This window comes from Panthera onca, chromosome E1 (assembly GCF_046562875.1).
Source record: "Panthera onca isolate mPanOnc1 chromosome E1, mPanOnc1 haplotype 2, whole genome shotgun sequence".
Classification (NCBI taxonomy): domain Eukaryota; kingdom Metazoa; phylum Chordata; class Mammalia; order Carnivora; family Felidae; genus Panthera; species Panthera onca.
The window spans coordinates 14,616,285-14,630,305 of record NC_138352.1 but is presented as its reverse complement, the minus strand read 5'-3'; the positions used below and the strand labels follow the sequence as shown (position 1 = coordinate 14,630,305).

The 14,021-nt window shown below is 63.5% G+C and overlaps 1 protein-coding gene and 1 long non-coding RNA gene across 7 annotated transcripts in view; one reads left to right on the top strand and one right to left on the bottom strand.

The window, feature by feature from the left end:
- The window catches only part of BAIAP2 (BAR/IMD domain containing adaptor protein 2), a 62,922-nt gene extending 56,789 nt beyond the window's left edge, over positions 1 to 6,133 (bottom strand). For 5 of the 6 annotated variants that reach the window (XR_009613991.3, XM_060645180.3, XM_060645181.3 and 2 more), the window contains exon 1: positions 5,953 to 6,133. Coding sequence is in view for 5 of the 6 variants with exons in the window: in XM_060645180.3 (XP_060501163.2) it covers positions 5,953 to 6,006 (54 nt within the window). In the remaining variant the exon portion in view is untranslated. The remainder of the gene's footprint in view (positions 1 to 5,952) is intronic. The other variant, XM_060645179.3, reaches the window with a different exon arrangement.
- A 60-nt stretch (positions 6,134 to 6,193) lies between these two features.
- On the top strand, positions 6,194 to 7,662 carry LOC132687221 (uncharacterized). The gene is made up of 2 exons (XR_009613992.3): positions 6,194 to 6,681; positions 7,320 to 7,662. It is a non-coding gene; the product is annotated as an uncharacterized LOC132687221 (long non-coding RNA).
- Positions 7,663 to 14,021: the final 6,359 nt, after the last annotated feature.

The window sequence follows — 14,021 nt, the reverse complement described above, 5'->3', positions numbered from 1 at the left end:
AGAAGGCGGGATGGGTCTCAAGGCTTGGAACGAAACACCAAAGCCTCGCTCGGGAAACACCGACACCCGATGGCCCCGGGGGAGGGGGAGGCGGAGGGGGACACCGTGACACTGGGCTGTGAGCCAGAACAAAACTCGGGAGAGCCCGACTCTGAACATGAAGCAGTTTCACGCAAACCCTACCGATTTATTTCACGCGTGTTTAACGCAGGACTTTCTAAAAATCGTCCAATGGTTCTAAAAAACTACCTCCGTAAGTAAATCGTTAAAATCCCAACCACAAAGAAAGCACTGCATTCTGATCGGCGGCCTTGTTTCCTCCTGGTGGCCCTCACCGGCCCCCGGCATCTCAGTTCGGGGTGTGAGTCCGGGGACGCGCGTCCAGACACCTCCTGCGCTCCGCCCCCCACGGCAGTGCCCTCAGACGCTCATCTCGTAGCCGAAGACCTCAAGACAGGCTCCACAGACCCCAGACGGGCCCCGAAGTGGGAAGGGGTGCCTGCAGGGACCTGGGACCACCCTGGACACCGGGTGCCTGCAGAAGGACTGATCCCGCTGGGTCACAGAGCCAGGGCAGGGACAGGCCAGGTGAGCCTCCACCCTGCTGGCCTGCAGGGGCCCAGGGGCCAGACGGGGGCTCCTGCGGTGCACGTCGGCAGGAGGAGCTGGAGACAGGAGAAGGCTCCTGTGGACAGTGTGGGCACGGACCCCCTGGCCCGTCCCCAAGGTCACCTCTTAGAGACGGGCCCGGTGTGGTTCCGGGCCCCCCCCCTCCCCACCCAGCCCCTCTCTTCACAGGCCCGTGGCCCCCTGCTGTGGGGACCAATGCCAAGGCCCAGGATGCCGCAGGACCGACCGCTTCCCAGGCGGCACCCGGCATGCCTCGGGCCCTGAGAGAGACGGACACGTTGTGCTTGGGGCCACAGACCTGCCACAGCTTCTAGGACCCACGAGACACCGAGCTGCTGCTCCGGGAGCAGCCGGAAGGGCAGACCGGGAGGGGCGCCCCAGAACCCGGCCTGTTCCTCCAAGCGCTGTGCTCACGTGCAGGCCCCAGTCAGGGCTCCACGCTGGTCCTGAGTCAGCACACCTGGGTCTCAGGGGAAGGCTGGCCTTACTGGGGAGCATGTCACTTGGAGACAAAAGGTTCTCTCTTTAGGAGAAGCCTAGGCACCCACCTCCCCTCAGGCCACTGTCCGGAGCCACCTGTGCCCACTGGGGCGGGGCCCCTCGAGCCCCCCACCCCCATCCCGGCAACGCAGCCCAGTCAGGGCCAGGAGCGGATCAGAGCCGGGGAGGCGGGTGCTGGCTCAGTCCATGCCGTCCGTCGCCACTACGGCTGCCATCGGACGGCAGCCTGGCACCGACCGCCCCACCAAAGGCGCCCCAGTGTTGTGTGTCCGGGGGACACGGTCTGGGCTATAATGGGGACACCTGTCCCACCCTGAGGCCCAAGTAGAGGGGCCAAGAAGGCAACGCGGGGCAGGCCCTGGCTCAGTACACGCAGGAGGGAGGAAAGAGGCCAGGAGCCAGCCAGGCCAGCGGCCCAGGGCGCCCCGTGCTGGACCGACGGCTCAGGTGTCCTGACTGGAGGGTGACAGCACACAGCCCATGTCCAGGGTGCCATGCCAAGCTGAACGGGGACGAGTGGGCAGCGAAGCCAGCCGGGTCCGTGGCCCCCCAGTGCCCCCACATCCCACGGTAACATCGCGGGGATCTCCTGAGCAGGACTGAGACCTGCAAACTCAGGAGGAGTGTGGCCCTCCTCCCCGAGCCCGGGAGGAGGGGACAAGGCCCTCTCTCTCAGCACCCAACCCTCCCACGAAAGGCAGCCTGTCCCAGGCAGCCCAGCCAGCACATCCATGCCAGGGGGGATGGCCCCGAGGGAGCGGCATCCAGAACCGCACGGCACCTGCGAGCGCCTCTCCCTGCTGATGGCACCCGAAAGCCCGGGGCCAGCGCCAGCCACCATTCCGACCTGAAGCCCCCGGCGCACAGCGGTCAGTCCCGTGAGCCAAGCCAACCTCCCGGACACAGGACGTGTGCTGGACGCCAGACCCACAGGGACAGCCCAGGCAAGACCCTCCCGAGCCAGCTCGGGACTCCACAGAACCCCAGGGCTGGGCCCCAGTGCCTCGAGGCCACCCCATTGTGTTCAGCGTCCGTGCCCCAGGCATCCAGCCAACGAGGAGCCTGTGCAGAGCCGACAGTCTCTGGGACGTGACTTAGGCACAAGAAGCTGCCACAGCCAGGCAGCTCCGAGGTCGGCACAACAGAGAAACTGCCCCTCACCAGCCGGCTACTCCAGACAGGGCGCGGGACGGTGGCAGGCCGGGACGTGCACCCCGCAGCACACCGGAGAGCAGTGATGGCAGGCGCTGCCACCCCCCAGAAGACACCCCCCGACGGGGCACCCCCGGGAGTGCCTCTTAAGCAAACACGCCACACGCATACACACGCGTCCTCACGTTCACACACGCGCGCAGGCAAGCACACGCAAGCACACGCAAGCACACACAGCAGGCACTTCCATTGCCAGGGAAGCTGCCTATCACAGCCCAGCGGGCCTTCTCCGGCCGAGGGTCCACTGAGCTCCGTCCACGCCAGACCCCAGGCTTCCGATGGCAGCAATCACTCCAGCGTGATTGTCCAGCTGTGTGTGAGGGAAAGCGGGCCCGGGGTCAGCGGCACAAGGCTTCCCGGGGCTCCCCCAGGCACCCACCTGGAGGAGAATGTGGGACACAGCAGAGGGTAGTGGGCAGGGCCCGGGCAGCCGGGCCTCAATGGGAAAAGCCAGCCGCGGGCTCTCACCTGCCCAGGTCAGCTCCCTCCCACGAGCACCCAACACCCACCACCTTGCACCAGCCTTACCAACGGCACCAGCGGCAGCCAACCTGCCTGACTCCAGCTCCGGGAGCCCCGGGCTCACCCACCACCTTCACGAGGCAGCTGCGGCCGGGCCGGCTTCCCCACAACAGCTACAGGGTGGGGACGACCAGACAGCCTCTAGTGACCGGCCGGGTCGTGTGGACCAAGGCCCAGAAGCCTCAACACCATAAACAATCACATCCACGGCTTTCCTGGGAACTCGTCCTTCTCAGGCTGTCTCCCACCTTCCCACGTCCTCAGGACAAGCCACGGATGCCCCTATTCCTGGAGACGCTGCACAGCCGCTCCCCTCCAGGGTCACAAGGTCACCTGAGAGCCACGGCTGCTCCTGGCCTACCGGACCACGAGAACACCAACCTGACAGTCGCTCCCCAGAATCCCCAGGAACAGAGGCCAGCTGCTACAGAAGCCCCTTTCCCTACATCGGGTCATCAGAGGTCTCTCCCGAGAGGGCTGTAGTTGGGGCTTCATTCTGAGCACTTCGTGCTGGCCCCCGCCCCACTCTGTCCCTCACTCCAGGCAACCCCCCAGGGCTGCCCCCTTGGCCAGGTCTTGGACTCTGGGGTCTGCTGCCTGCACCCCCATCCCCTGAAGGACCCGGCCCAGTGCCTGTCGCCCTGCCCAGCCCCGAGGGTGAGTTCTCAGGGGACATCAGGAAGGCATTCTGCTGCTCTCCCCTTCAGCTTCCGTGAAATTCCCCGAGGACGCGGCTCCGGCAGAAGCTGGGCCACAGAGAAAAAGGTGAAAGTCTGTGTTGCTGGTTCTTCCAGGGAGGAGTGCGGTCTATTCTCACATTTTTAATCAGCAAGGCCAAGGACGAGTGTCCCCGCCGCTCCCGCCTCTGCCAAGGCAAACAGCACTCAGAGCTGGAGCTGAAAGGATGCAGGGCCAAAGCAAACAGCCGCGCTGCAGCGCAGGGGACACAGAGAGGGGCCACATCCCGGCCACCCTTCCGCAAGCCACCGACCCGGGAACGGGGGCAGCGCGGCCCCCAGCAGAAACAGAGGGCCAGCCGGGTCCACACGGGTGGCTCCAGCCGTGTCTCCGTGTGGGCTGCTGTCTGCCTGGCCGGCGTGCCCCCGCCGCCCCACCTGTACCGGCTCTGCTGCGGAGCCCCGAGCTCCCCAGCGACAGAACACAAAAGGGTAACACAGCACCGGCACTCGAGACTTGGCAGTCGGGCCACAGAGCCTCGGGAAGAGCACCGCCTACAACCCAACCCGCCTGGCCTGCGTTGCAGCGCGGGCCTGCTGTGAGGCCCGGAGCGGTCGCGGGGGGCACAGCCCTGCTCTCACCAAAGCCGGCTGCGTCCAGCCCTGCAGATCCTGGGTCTCTCTCTGCCGCGCTTGCCCACGGGAGCTCATTAGTGAACTGAGCGACAGCACACGCCACAGACTTGCCTGTTGAATGTGCACCCCAACCCTCCAGGCTGCTCCCGGGGGTTCACAGCCCTTGCCGTCATGCTGCCTGCAGAGCTCCAGGTAAATCACAGCTCCGCCTGGAAGCCGCTCGGCGGTGACTGCACGCCTCACCGCCCAGGCTGTGAGAGTTTTAGTGCGGATGATCGTGGGTTCCCCAGAGCGAAGCCAGGCCGTGCACCCCTCCCGAGCCTTGCCATGGAAGTTCCTGTTTAATGGTTTCGTTGCAGAAGCAAGGAAAATAGGAAAGAGACCCTCTGCCCGGCACTTCCCTCCCCCCCCCCCCTTCAAGAACGAGCACATGGTTACGGAACTAATGACTAATGACTTAATGAAGCTCCCTTCCCCGACAGCGTTTGCAGAGCAACACGACCAGAAACGTATGCCACACACTCCGTGACACCAAACACAAAACCCCAGAGGCTGTTCCTTTTCCGTGCCGAGTCCTCAGCCCTCTTCGACTCATGTTCACCAGCAGCTCCAACATGGCTCCAGAGCCGACTTACTCAATCCCGACCCGGCTTCAGCATTCCTGCCATGACCCAGCTCTAACTTGAAACCCTCCGTGAGAAGCCGCGTTACCGGACAGTCTGCCACCCTAAACCCAGCTGAAAGAAAAGGGGGCCACCTGGGAGGTCTCCCTTTGGCCGTCCAGAGCCTGAGCCAGCCTAAGGGGGAGGGCCTCACAGGCCACTGGCTAAGGAGGCACAGCCACAATTGTTAACACAATTGGGGGCCCTGCAATCCCATTTAGTGGCCGTGAACCAGCAGCCACGGCGTAAACACCTGAATCTCCCAGCCTACCACTTAACCTTCAGATACGGTTCTGAAATAAGCAGTCTCTGTAAGAGGATTGCTGTGGACGCCCGGGGCCGATTCTCCCTCTGGAGAAAATGCCCGCCTGGGACTGCACTGGGCCCTGAGCCCCTGGGAGCCTGGCTCTGTTTTACTGGGGGTGAGGGTCTAAACCGAGAAAACAGACGCTGGAGAAACAGAAACCCAAGGGCCTGTTAACCTCGACAAGGCACAAAATGACCAGGGAGGGGGCCTCCGAGGGGTCTTCCCGCGGGGCTCCGCGGGCTCAGACGTGACAGCGACAGTGTGCAGAGGAGGACGCGAACCCCACTCTCCACACACATCAGAGGCAGGCGCGCCAGCCTCCTACACAATTAGTCTTCTCCTCCGCGGTTACATAAGATGATGGATTATCTGTCCACCCCTCCAACCTGCCCGCGCGCGACCTCCCACCTGGGGCCCCGTCCATCACTGCCCGAGAAGGAGTTGCGGAAGGGGAAAGCCTGTTGAGGAGAAAGTGCCCAAAGGCTTGCGTAACCTGGCTGGAGGGGCCACCACGGGGCCATCACGCCGTCCGGGGTGCAGGGCGACGCGCGGCGCGGCCCCTGGACCCCCGGCGGCCCCCGCCCCGCTCCACTCCGGTCCGAGGGGCCCCGTCCCCCGGGCGCCGGCGCGGACGCGCGCGGAAGGGGCGCGCGGGGGCGACGCAGGGCTGCCGGGGCGGGGGGCTCCTGAGCCCACCTGCGAACGAGCGGCTGGCGCCGGGTCCCCGCTGCCGCTCCGAGAAGACCCCTCAAGGGCCCAGGGGCCGCCCGGTCGGGCCCGGGCGCGCGGACGGCGCGGGGCTCACCTTGTAGACATTTTCCGTGAGCCGGTGCATCTCCTCCGTGCGCGACAGCGACATGGTGCTGGTCCGGCGGCACCGCGGAGCGGAGCGGGGGCACGGGCGACGGCGGCGACGGAGGCGGGCGCGGCAGGAACGGGCGGGCAGCGCGCGAAGCCGGACCAGAAACGCGGCACCCCGCCGGCGGCCGCCTTTATAACCACCCAGGCCCCGCCCCCCGCAGGCTCCGCCCCCCGCACCCGGATCACCGCCCCCGGCCGCCCGCCCCCGCCCTGCCGCGCCGCTGCCAGGCAACCGGCAGGCCCCGCCCCCGCACCGCCCTTCCCATTGGTAGGTTCCGGAGATGGAGGAGGAGGCGGGGCCCGCGGGCCGGCTGAGGGCAGCAATTGGCCGGTAGCGCTGTCGATCGCGGGGGAGGAGGCGGAGGCGCGGCGCGGGCCTCGGCCCTGGGAACAGCCTGGGGGCCGGGCGACAGCCGGGCTGGGGGCGGGGCGGCGTGGGCCGGTGGCGCTGGAGGCGGAGAGCGGAAGGTGGGCGAGAGCGCGTGGGGGCGGCTCCTCGCTGAGTCGCGAGTCGGGGCGGCCCCTGGGCGCCGCTCCTTGCTAGTGGCGGGGGGCGCGGGCTCGCGCAGGGCGGGGGAGAGTCCCTGGGCAGCCGGCCGCGCGGGCGGAGTGAATGATGGGGAGAGGCCGGCACGCAGCCGCACGGTCCGGCCCGGACCCGGAGTTTTGGGAGGTAAGTCTGCGAGACGGCGGAGACTCGGGCCACGGGGAGGATGGGCCCTGGGGAGGATCCTGAGACGGAAGGATACTGGGGGGGTGGTACCTAACGGGGGGGGGGGTGGACTCTGGGGAGGGCGCTGGGAAGGCTGGACCTTGGGAGGGGGTGGTGCTCTGCGGGAAGACCCTGGGAGGGGAGGACCCTGGAAGGGGTGAGCATGGGGGTGGGGTGGGCCCTGAGGAAAACCCTGGGGAGGGGCACCCTGGGGCTCGGGGAGGAGAACTTGCCAGGAAGATGGTAGAGGGGGCGGATGGGGGGTGGGGAGAGGACCCTGTGATGGCAGACGACCCTTGCTGGGGGCAGTTTCTTTGGGGAGGGAGGACCCTGTGGGTGGAGGAGAGCCTTCCTTGAAGGATCAAGGGGCCAGAGCTGCCTGGTTTTCCAGGGAGGTTCCACGGGGGAAGCTGACCAAGCTGGCACACAGGGATCCCAGTACAATTCCTTTGAAAAAATATTTATATAAATTAGAGTTACATTTGGAGGAATTATTTGCTTTACGTTGTGAAACACCAGATCTGAGTGTTTCCTATAACAAAGCCCTGACATTGTGCCAGCATCCCATCCAGGATGGTCACTCATACTTTCCCTTCAAGCCCAGGTGCCCAGGGAGACATAGCCCCACAAGACATCAGTCCGACAGACCAGGACTAAGACAAGTCCTGAAGTCACAGCCTCTACCAGGACCCAGGTGGACCGCATTCTGCTTCGTAGGATCATCCCGAAGAAAAGACAGCAACGTGCAGGACGAGGTTGCCTGCCCTCCTGTCTGCAAGCCTTCCGTCACAGGCAGATCCTTTTTGGTTGAATTTCCTTCCTGAAACCAGCTGTGGCTTCCTCTTCTTTATTTGTTGTTTGCAGAGTTTTAAAGTAGATTCCTGCGTTTATAGGTTTTGGGATTCTTTTGGTTGTAAGTGACAGAAAGCAATTCCAACTGGCTCTGACGACTGGGACATTTATCTGCTTGTGCGGCTGTGAAGTTAGGGTTGTCTCCTTCCCCTTCTTTCTCTTTCCTTCCCGGCCACCATGGTGTGGTGCACGCTTGCATCCCGCTGGCCCTAGGACCAGCATCTGTTGAACTGACCAGGGTCAGGGGCTGAGGTGGAGCTGGGTGGGGGCGGGGTAGAGCTGGCTGCTGCTTGCCCAAAGGGAAGTGACGTGGTTGGGGTCAGAAGAATGACAGGTGGAAGCCGGCAGGAAAACCGGGGAGGGGGTGGGGAGGGGTATAGTCTGGAGAGTCCTGGGCTGGCCGCTCCCCTCGGTCTCAAGACAGTGGAGGGAGGAGAGAGTCCTCTCCTGAGAAGCATCTGTAGTCCTAATCACCGCTCCACTCTCTGGAAGGTTCTGCCCTTGACTATCGTTCTCCTGCCCAAGGGCATGCTCCCCTTTGGTAGCAGCTGAGGTAGGGGAGCCACTCCGAGCCTGGCCTGCCTTCCAGCAGCCATCCTGGGCCTCTCCCTCTCCCTGGCAGCTGGGCAGGAGGTGAGCGGTGGGGGAGGGGCGCTGTCAGCACCCTGCCACAAGTGGAACTGAGCGAGCCTCTCGTGGAGTGTCACCCAGAAAGCGAGCGGGGCTGATGGCAGGCACAGAGTGAGACGCGGGCGAGGCTGTCCTATCAAGACCTGGAGACCTGGACCCGGCCTGGCGGCCTCTCCGAGCCACCAGACTCCAGAAAGGTCTCCAGCATAGGCGTGCTCAGTCCTTCAGCTGTGAGGAGGGGTCTTAGCCCCCCACCCCCACCCCGCCAGGAGACCACCAGTGTTCTCTGGGGGTTTTCTTACTTGTGTGGAAGCTCTTTCACGTGGTGATGGTGTCTGGGGCCGGGGCTGAGGACCAAGGGTAAGGTCCTAGGGCCTGAGTGGTGGACGAGACGAGATGGTGGGCGGGGTACTGACAGGTCAGCAGCAGCACCAGCTCCCAGGACTTAGGGGGCCACCCTTGTCTTGGCACCTCTTTCTTTTGGAAGTGTTCAGGGCCCTTTATAAACCCCACCTTGTTCCTTCTCCTTAACTCAGAGTGTGTTGGGGGCTGTGGGATCCAGCCCCTGGCCCGGGGGTTGGCACTCGGGGCAGCTGGGAAATCATCACCCCGACTTGGGGTCTGGCCCACCCCCTCCAACACCGGCCAGAGCAAGGCATTGTCACGATGGAGAAGTCCGAGAGGACCAGCGCCAGCCAAGATGGGCGGTCCCAGCACCCCCGGAACAGGGTGGTGGTCTTCCTGCACTTGGGGCAGGGCTGAGGGGCAGCTGGTGTCCCCGAGGAAGCAGGTGCACTGGCACTCTGTTTCCCTGTCACTTCTGATCGTTGGTCCTCACCTCTGCGGTCTGCGCCACCAGGGAGGCGTGTAGCCATGGGGATCTTCAGCACGTAGCTCTGAACCAGAGGGCCCTCCCCCCGCCCCAGCCCCGCACACCGGCACTGGGCCCTCGTGCATGCCGGGTGCCGGGCTGCAGTCAGAGGCGAGAACCTGACCGTGTGGTGCTGTGGATGCCGACTCCGGCTCAGCAGACCCCAGCCTGGGCGGCCCAGGAGACAAGGCTGCAGGCAGGGAGAATAAAAGTGCGTCTCTTCATCAGCTTATTTTTAGGCGTGTTATATAAGTGGTTCCATCTCAGCGTCACGTAGGGAGGGGGGTCTCAGATTTAATTACAGGATGACAGCCTTTGCTTTTCAAGCAAGCTGTTCTCCTGGCAGGCAGGCACAAGGATTTGTGAATTTTTGCTAAACAGAAGGAGCCCTTTCTGAGGTGGCCGCCCAGCAAAACTTTGAAGGGTTTTCGCCACCATCTCTCTGTCCAGCCTAACCTGGTTTTGGCTGGGCTTGGCCTACGGGGTGGCCATTTGTCTCGGATCACAGGGACATCTGCGCTTGGCAAGGGGGCTGTTTCTCTCTCCCTCCGCCTCCCCCTTCCTCCCCGCTCTCGGAGAAGGAGCCACCCAATCCAGACTTCTCTTCCTTTTTTTCCTTCCTGGATTCAAGCACTTGTAATCAGTAACCAGAAAGTTCCAGAGCAGGAAGGACGGGCATCCCTAGCAGGACCTCATCTTTCCTGTCTGCCCTGGCCTACACCACTGACATCCCCCCCACACCCCTCCAGCCTCCCGTCCGTGCCAAGTGCCCCTGGTGATTGGCCTGGGCCATGTCACCAGCACAACTGTCCGAATCGTGTCCAGAGGACTGTTTTCTGGTTCCTGGCCAGGCCCACACGCTTTGTGACTGTCAGCAGTATCAGCAAGAAAGCTGGAGCTGCCCGGAGCGGGAAGCTCACGGGCTCGGGGGAGTCCTGCCTGCCGCCAGCAGGAAGGTCACCTCAGCGGCCTCCGGCACACCGTGGCTTTGTCCGGCACAAAAGGAGAGCCGTGTTTCCTGCCACTGGGTGAGGCCTGACCTCTCCCAGCTGGGTGTGCTGTTGAGGGAGTGGACGCAGAGGACAGGAAGAGTCGGTACCGGGAGCCAGTCACTGAGACGGCCCGGCGGGGCTTGGGCACTGCCATAGCCTCTTCCAGCCCCACCTGGGTGGAGGTGGGCCGTGGCAGCTGCCGCAGAACATGGGGATGATTCAGGGTGCAGACAGCAGGAAAGCACCAAGGGGCGCCTGGGTGGCTCAGTCGGTTAAGCGTCCGACTTCGGCTCAGGTCGTGATCTCATGGCTCATGAGTTCGAGCCCCCGAGTGGGCTCTGTGCTGACAGCTCAGAGTCTGGAACCTGCTTCGGACTCTGTGTGTCCTTCTTGATCTGCCCCTCCCCTGCTCATGTTCTGTCTCTGTCTGTCTCAAAACTAAATAAAAACATTAAAAAAAAAAAAAGAGGAAGAGGAAGAAGGAAAGCACTGAGAACTGTGTCTGGCATGTGGCAAGCCCTGAAATGTTCTAGAGATTATCGTTGTTAGCCCTTAGACGGACATTTCTAGAAAGCACCAGCTGCCATGTAGAAAGGCACATGAGAAGCCGTCTCAAGAAGTCTCCCCGGCCCTTAAGTGTGTGCCATGCAGGGCCACCTCCCTCTCGAGAGCACAGGAGGAGGGAGAAGGAGCTTTACCGGGAGACAGACAGGCGGGCCAGGTCGCAGCTGCAGTTGGGCATCGCGGTGATCACGCGTGGCCCTTCAGCTCTGTGGTCTACTTCCCGGAACCCTGTCACCCCCGTGTAACCTCCAGACACATCCCAATGGAGGGACGGCCCCAGCAGCCCCAGAACTGCCCGGCCACGGGAAACCAGGGACGTGAGACACGGCTCAGCCCAGAGGCCCCAGGGGAGACGTGACGATGGGGCAACAGGAAAACCAAGGACACCTGAGCCGAGTATGGACTTTGGTTGACAGCAGCGAACCCATAGGAGTTTGTGATTATTGACACACTCCGTGTGCCGACGGGAGGTGTTGGCGGGAAACAGGCGAAGGGAGGGGGGAGGGGGACGGGATCTTTGCAGTAATTATATAAATTGAAAACCGTCCGGAAATTAAAAGTTTATTAAAAGGGGGGGTGCACCAGCCCCTACCTGGCCTGTATCTCACCTGAGACCCCGGCCTCTGTGGGAACAGCAGGTGGAGCCGTCGTCCCTCCCCTCCCCTCCCCTCCCCTCCCCTCCCCTCCCCTCCCCTCCCCTCCCCTCCCCTCCCTGGAGCCTGGTCTGTGGACAGCAGCTCGTGCAGGAGGCCGGCGCAGGGCCCCAGTGTGTGGCCCTACATGGCCGGGACAGGCCAGGGCCAAGGCCAGGAAGGGGTGAGCCCGGGCTGACCTGCCACTCCACGTGAGGGCTGTCCCCTCCTCCCCCCTAGTTGGTTACCTAGATTTGCTCTTTCCCCCAAACCTGCTCATCCTTGACCTGCACACAGTTTAAAGGCTTTCTTCTCTGTAACTAAAATATTGCCCCTGGACAGGACAGATTCCTCGTGGGCCTGCAGGGATCTGTGCCGTTACCTTGTCTGTCCCGGGAGGGAGCACGGGGTACGTGCCCTTGAGGGGGGTGTGAGTGAGCTGGGCTCTCTCCAGGCTGCCCTGCACAGACGGAGCACAGACGGAGACGGAGGAGGGCAGGACAGGCTCAGGTGTGGCTTCGGGCCCCTCCTGGCCCCCTAGAAAGGCAGCCTAGAATGTTCTCCGTTCTCCGCTTCCCCCAGCTTCCCTCCTGGCCAGACCTGGAGGGGCTGGAGGGGGGTGTGGGGGAGCCAGGAGGTGCCGGCCCTGAGGCAGGGCTGGGTGGGAGAGGTTCCCCAGCAACCGGCGGCCCCTTTACATAATCACTGCGCCTCGGCGTGACTCCAGGGGCCGTGGGAGGCAGCGCGGGGGTGAGTGGCGGGGCGCGAAGAGGCTCAGAGTTTCTCTGGGGGCTCCTCCCCCCTGCAGCTTAGCGTCATTTCGCGTCTGCCAGCTCGGTCACCCACCTGCTGATTAGAATACGTTAACTGACAATGCAGATTTAAATAGCCCAGGCAGGTGATGCGGGCACCCCCATACCTGGGCCTCCCCAGGCCAGGTGAGGCGGGAGGGCTGGTGGGGGGGGTCGCCTGAGCCGACGAAGGGACAGGGGCAGGGAGACCCACGCCCCATCGGGCACACCCAGCTTTGGTGCGGCCCTCCAGCCAGTGAGCGGGACCCTGAGGTTCCCGCGCCTCCGTCAGAAGATTAGCGGTGAGGAGGCCCCGGGCACACACGGCCACGGCTGGTCACTCCGCTGCCCCGGGGGGGCACAGGGAAGACGCCGGCGTCACACGCACTTGCTGCCTCTCTGTCCGGAGACACAATCTTGGTGTTCCTCTCTCTGCTTCTCAACGGACTTACGCTGGCCGGACAGTGATCTGGAAGGTGTTTTGGAGCAGAGAGGAGGGGACGTGTTCTCTGGAGTCTGGACTTGGAGGACGGCCTGGAAAGCGGGGCCTTGCCTGTCCCCAGCCCCCCGGCGCCGCCAGGAGACTGCAGACGGCGCTGCCTGGTGCACAGATGGCCCCCCGCCCAGGGCCTCTGCTTCTAATTTCGGCTGCCGGAGGCTCCGAGCACTCTTTTTTTATTCCGTGTTTATTTAAAGCCGGGTTTCAAAATGTTGCCTTCAGCCCTGAAATCTGACTTTTTCTTCTCACTGCAGATCCTGAACCCACCGGGGGCGGGGGGTGCGTTAAAGCCCACTCGGGCTGGGCCGGCAGGTCCTGTGCACAGACGTCTGCTGCACTGGCCGGGGTCGTCCCGTAAGAGCTGCCCGGCGTCGAGTCCCTGATGCCCGACTCCAGCCGCCCTGTCGACTCCCTGCCTGGGGTGGCTCCTCCCCTGGGCCAGGCGTGTCCCCCTGGAGGTGGCACAGGGACCAGGTGGGTGGCTTCGACGCTGCTCTTCCTGGCGGTCAGGCCAGCCCCCTTCTCACGTGGTTGGGAACCCAGGACGTCCAGGGGGCGAACCCGCTGTGTCCCCACACTGCTGGGCCGTGTGCATGTGCTGGACAGCGGGACGGCTTTGTTGCACCGGCAGGGTGACCCACAGGCCCAGCCGGAGGGGGGTGACGGGCACGCAAGAGACGTGAAACCCTGTCCTCCTGGGTAGCACATAAGAACCGTCACCTCTTCCTGTAGCTTGCCCTAGAATGTGCTAGAAGAAGTGTGATAGAACCGGACAGGCAGAAGGTAGAGCTGGCCGAGGGGTGTGCGGGTGGACGCCTGTGTGGGACATGGTGTTCGGAAGCCACAGAAGCACCTGGCCCCTGGCCGGGGCTCGGTGGGCAGCGGGCTGGGGACGCTGGGCCGGTCCCTTCAGCAGCCCGGCCAGGACACAGGCTGGAGTTGGTGCGGGGGCAGCCGGGGCCCCCGAGGGGCTCCTCTTGCAGCCAGAGTTGGGCACTTGTGGGAACAGCTGAAAACCGCCGCCAGCTTTCATATCCCAAGGAAGTGTGGAGGGTTTCAGAATTGCTTCCCTGGCAGGTCTGGCCAGAAAGTAATGTGATTTTGAGAAAAATTATTTTAGTGTCAAGCTGGAGAATATTATCTATCCCATCAGGCTTTTTTCTGTTTTTCTCTCCCAAGTTGGAAGAAACATATTATCTCTACAGAGGGTCCTGGAAAACTTGGCTCCGCGTGACATTTAACCCCCGGTCCAGCCTTGCGACTGTTGCCGGGTGTCACTGTCAGTTCACAGCCGGGTTTGGGGGTTTTCTCTGCACCCCGGGATCCAGCAGCCCTTTGCGCAGCCTCGGGCCCCGGTTCTCCGAGCCCCTGGGGCTGGCGGTGGTGCATTTAGCTGCAATTTTCCTTCATGGTTCGGTTCTGCATGAGGAGAGTGAGGGCCGAGACTTGCAGACGGGACACAGGCTCCAT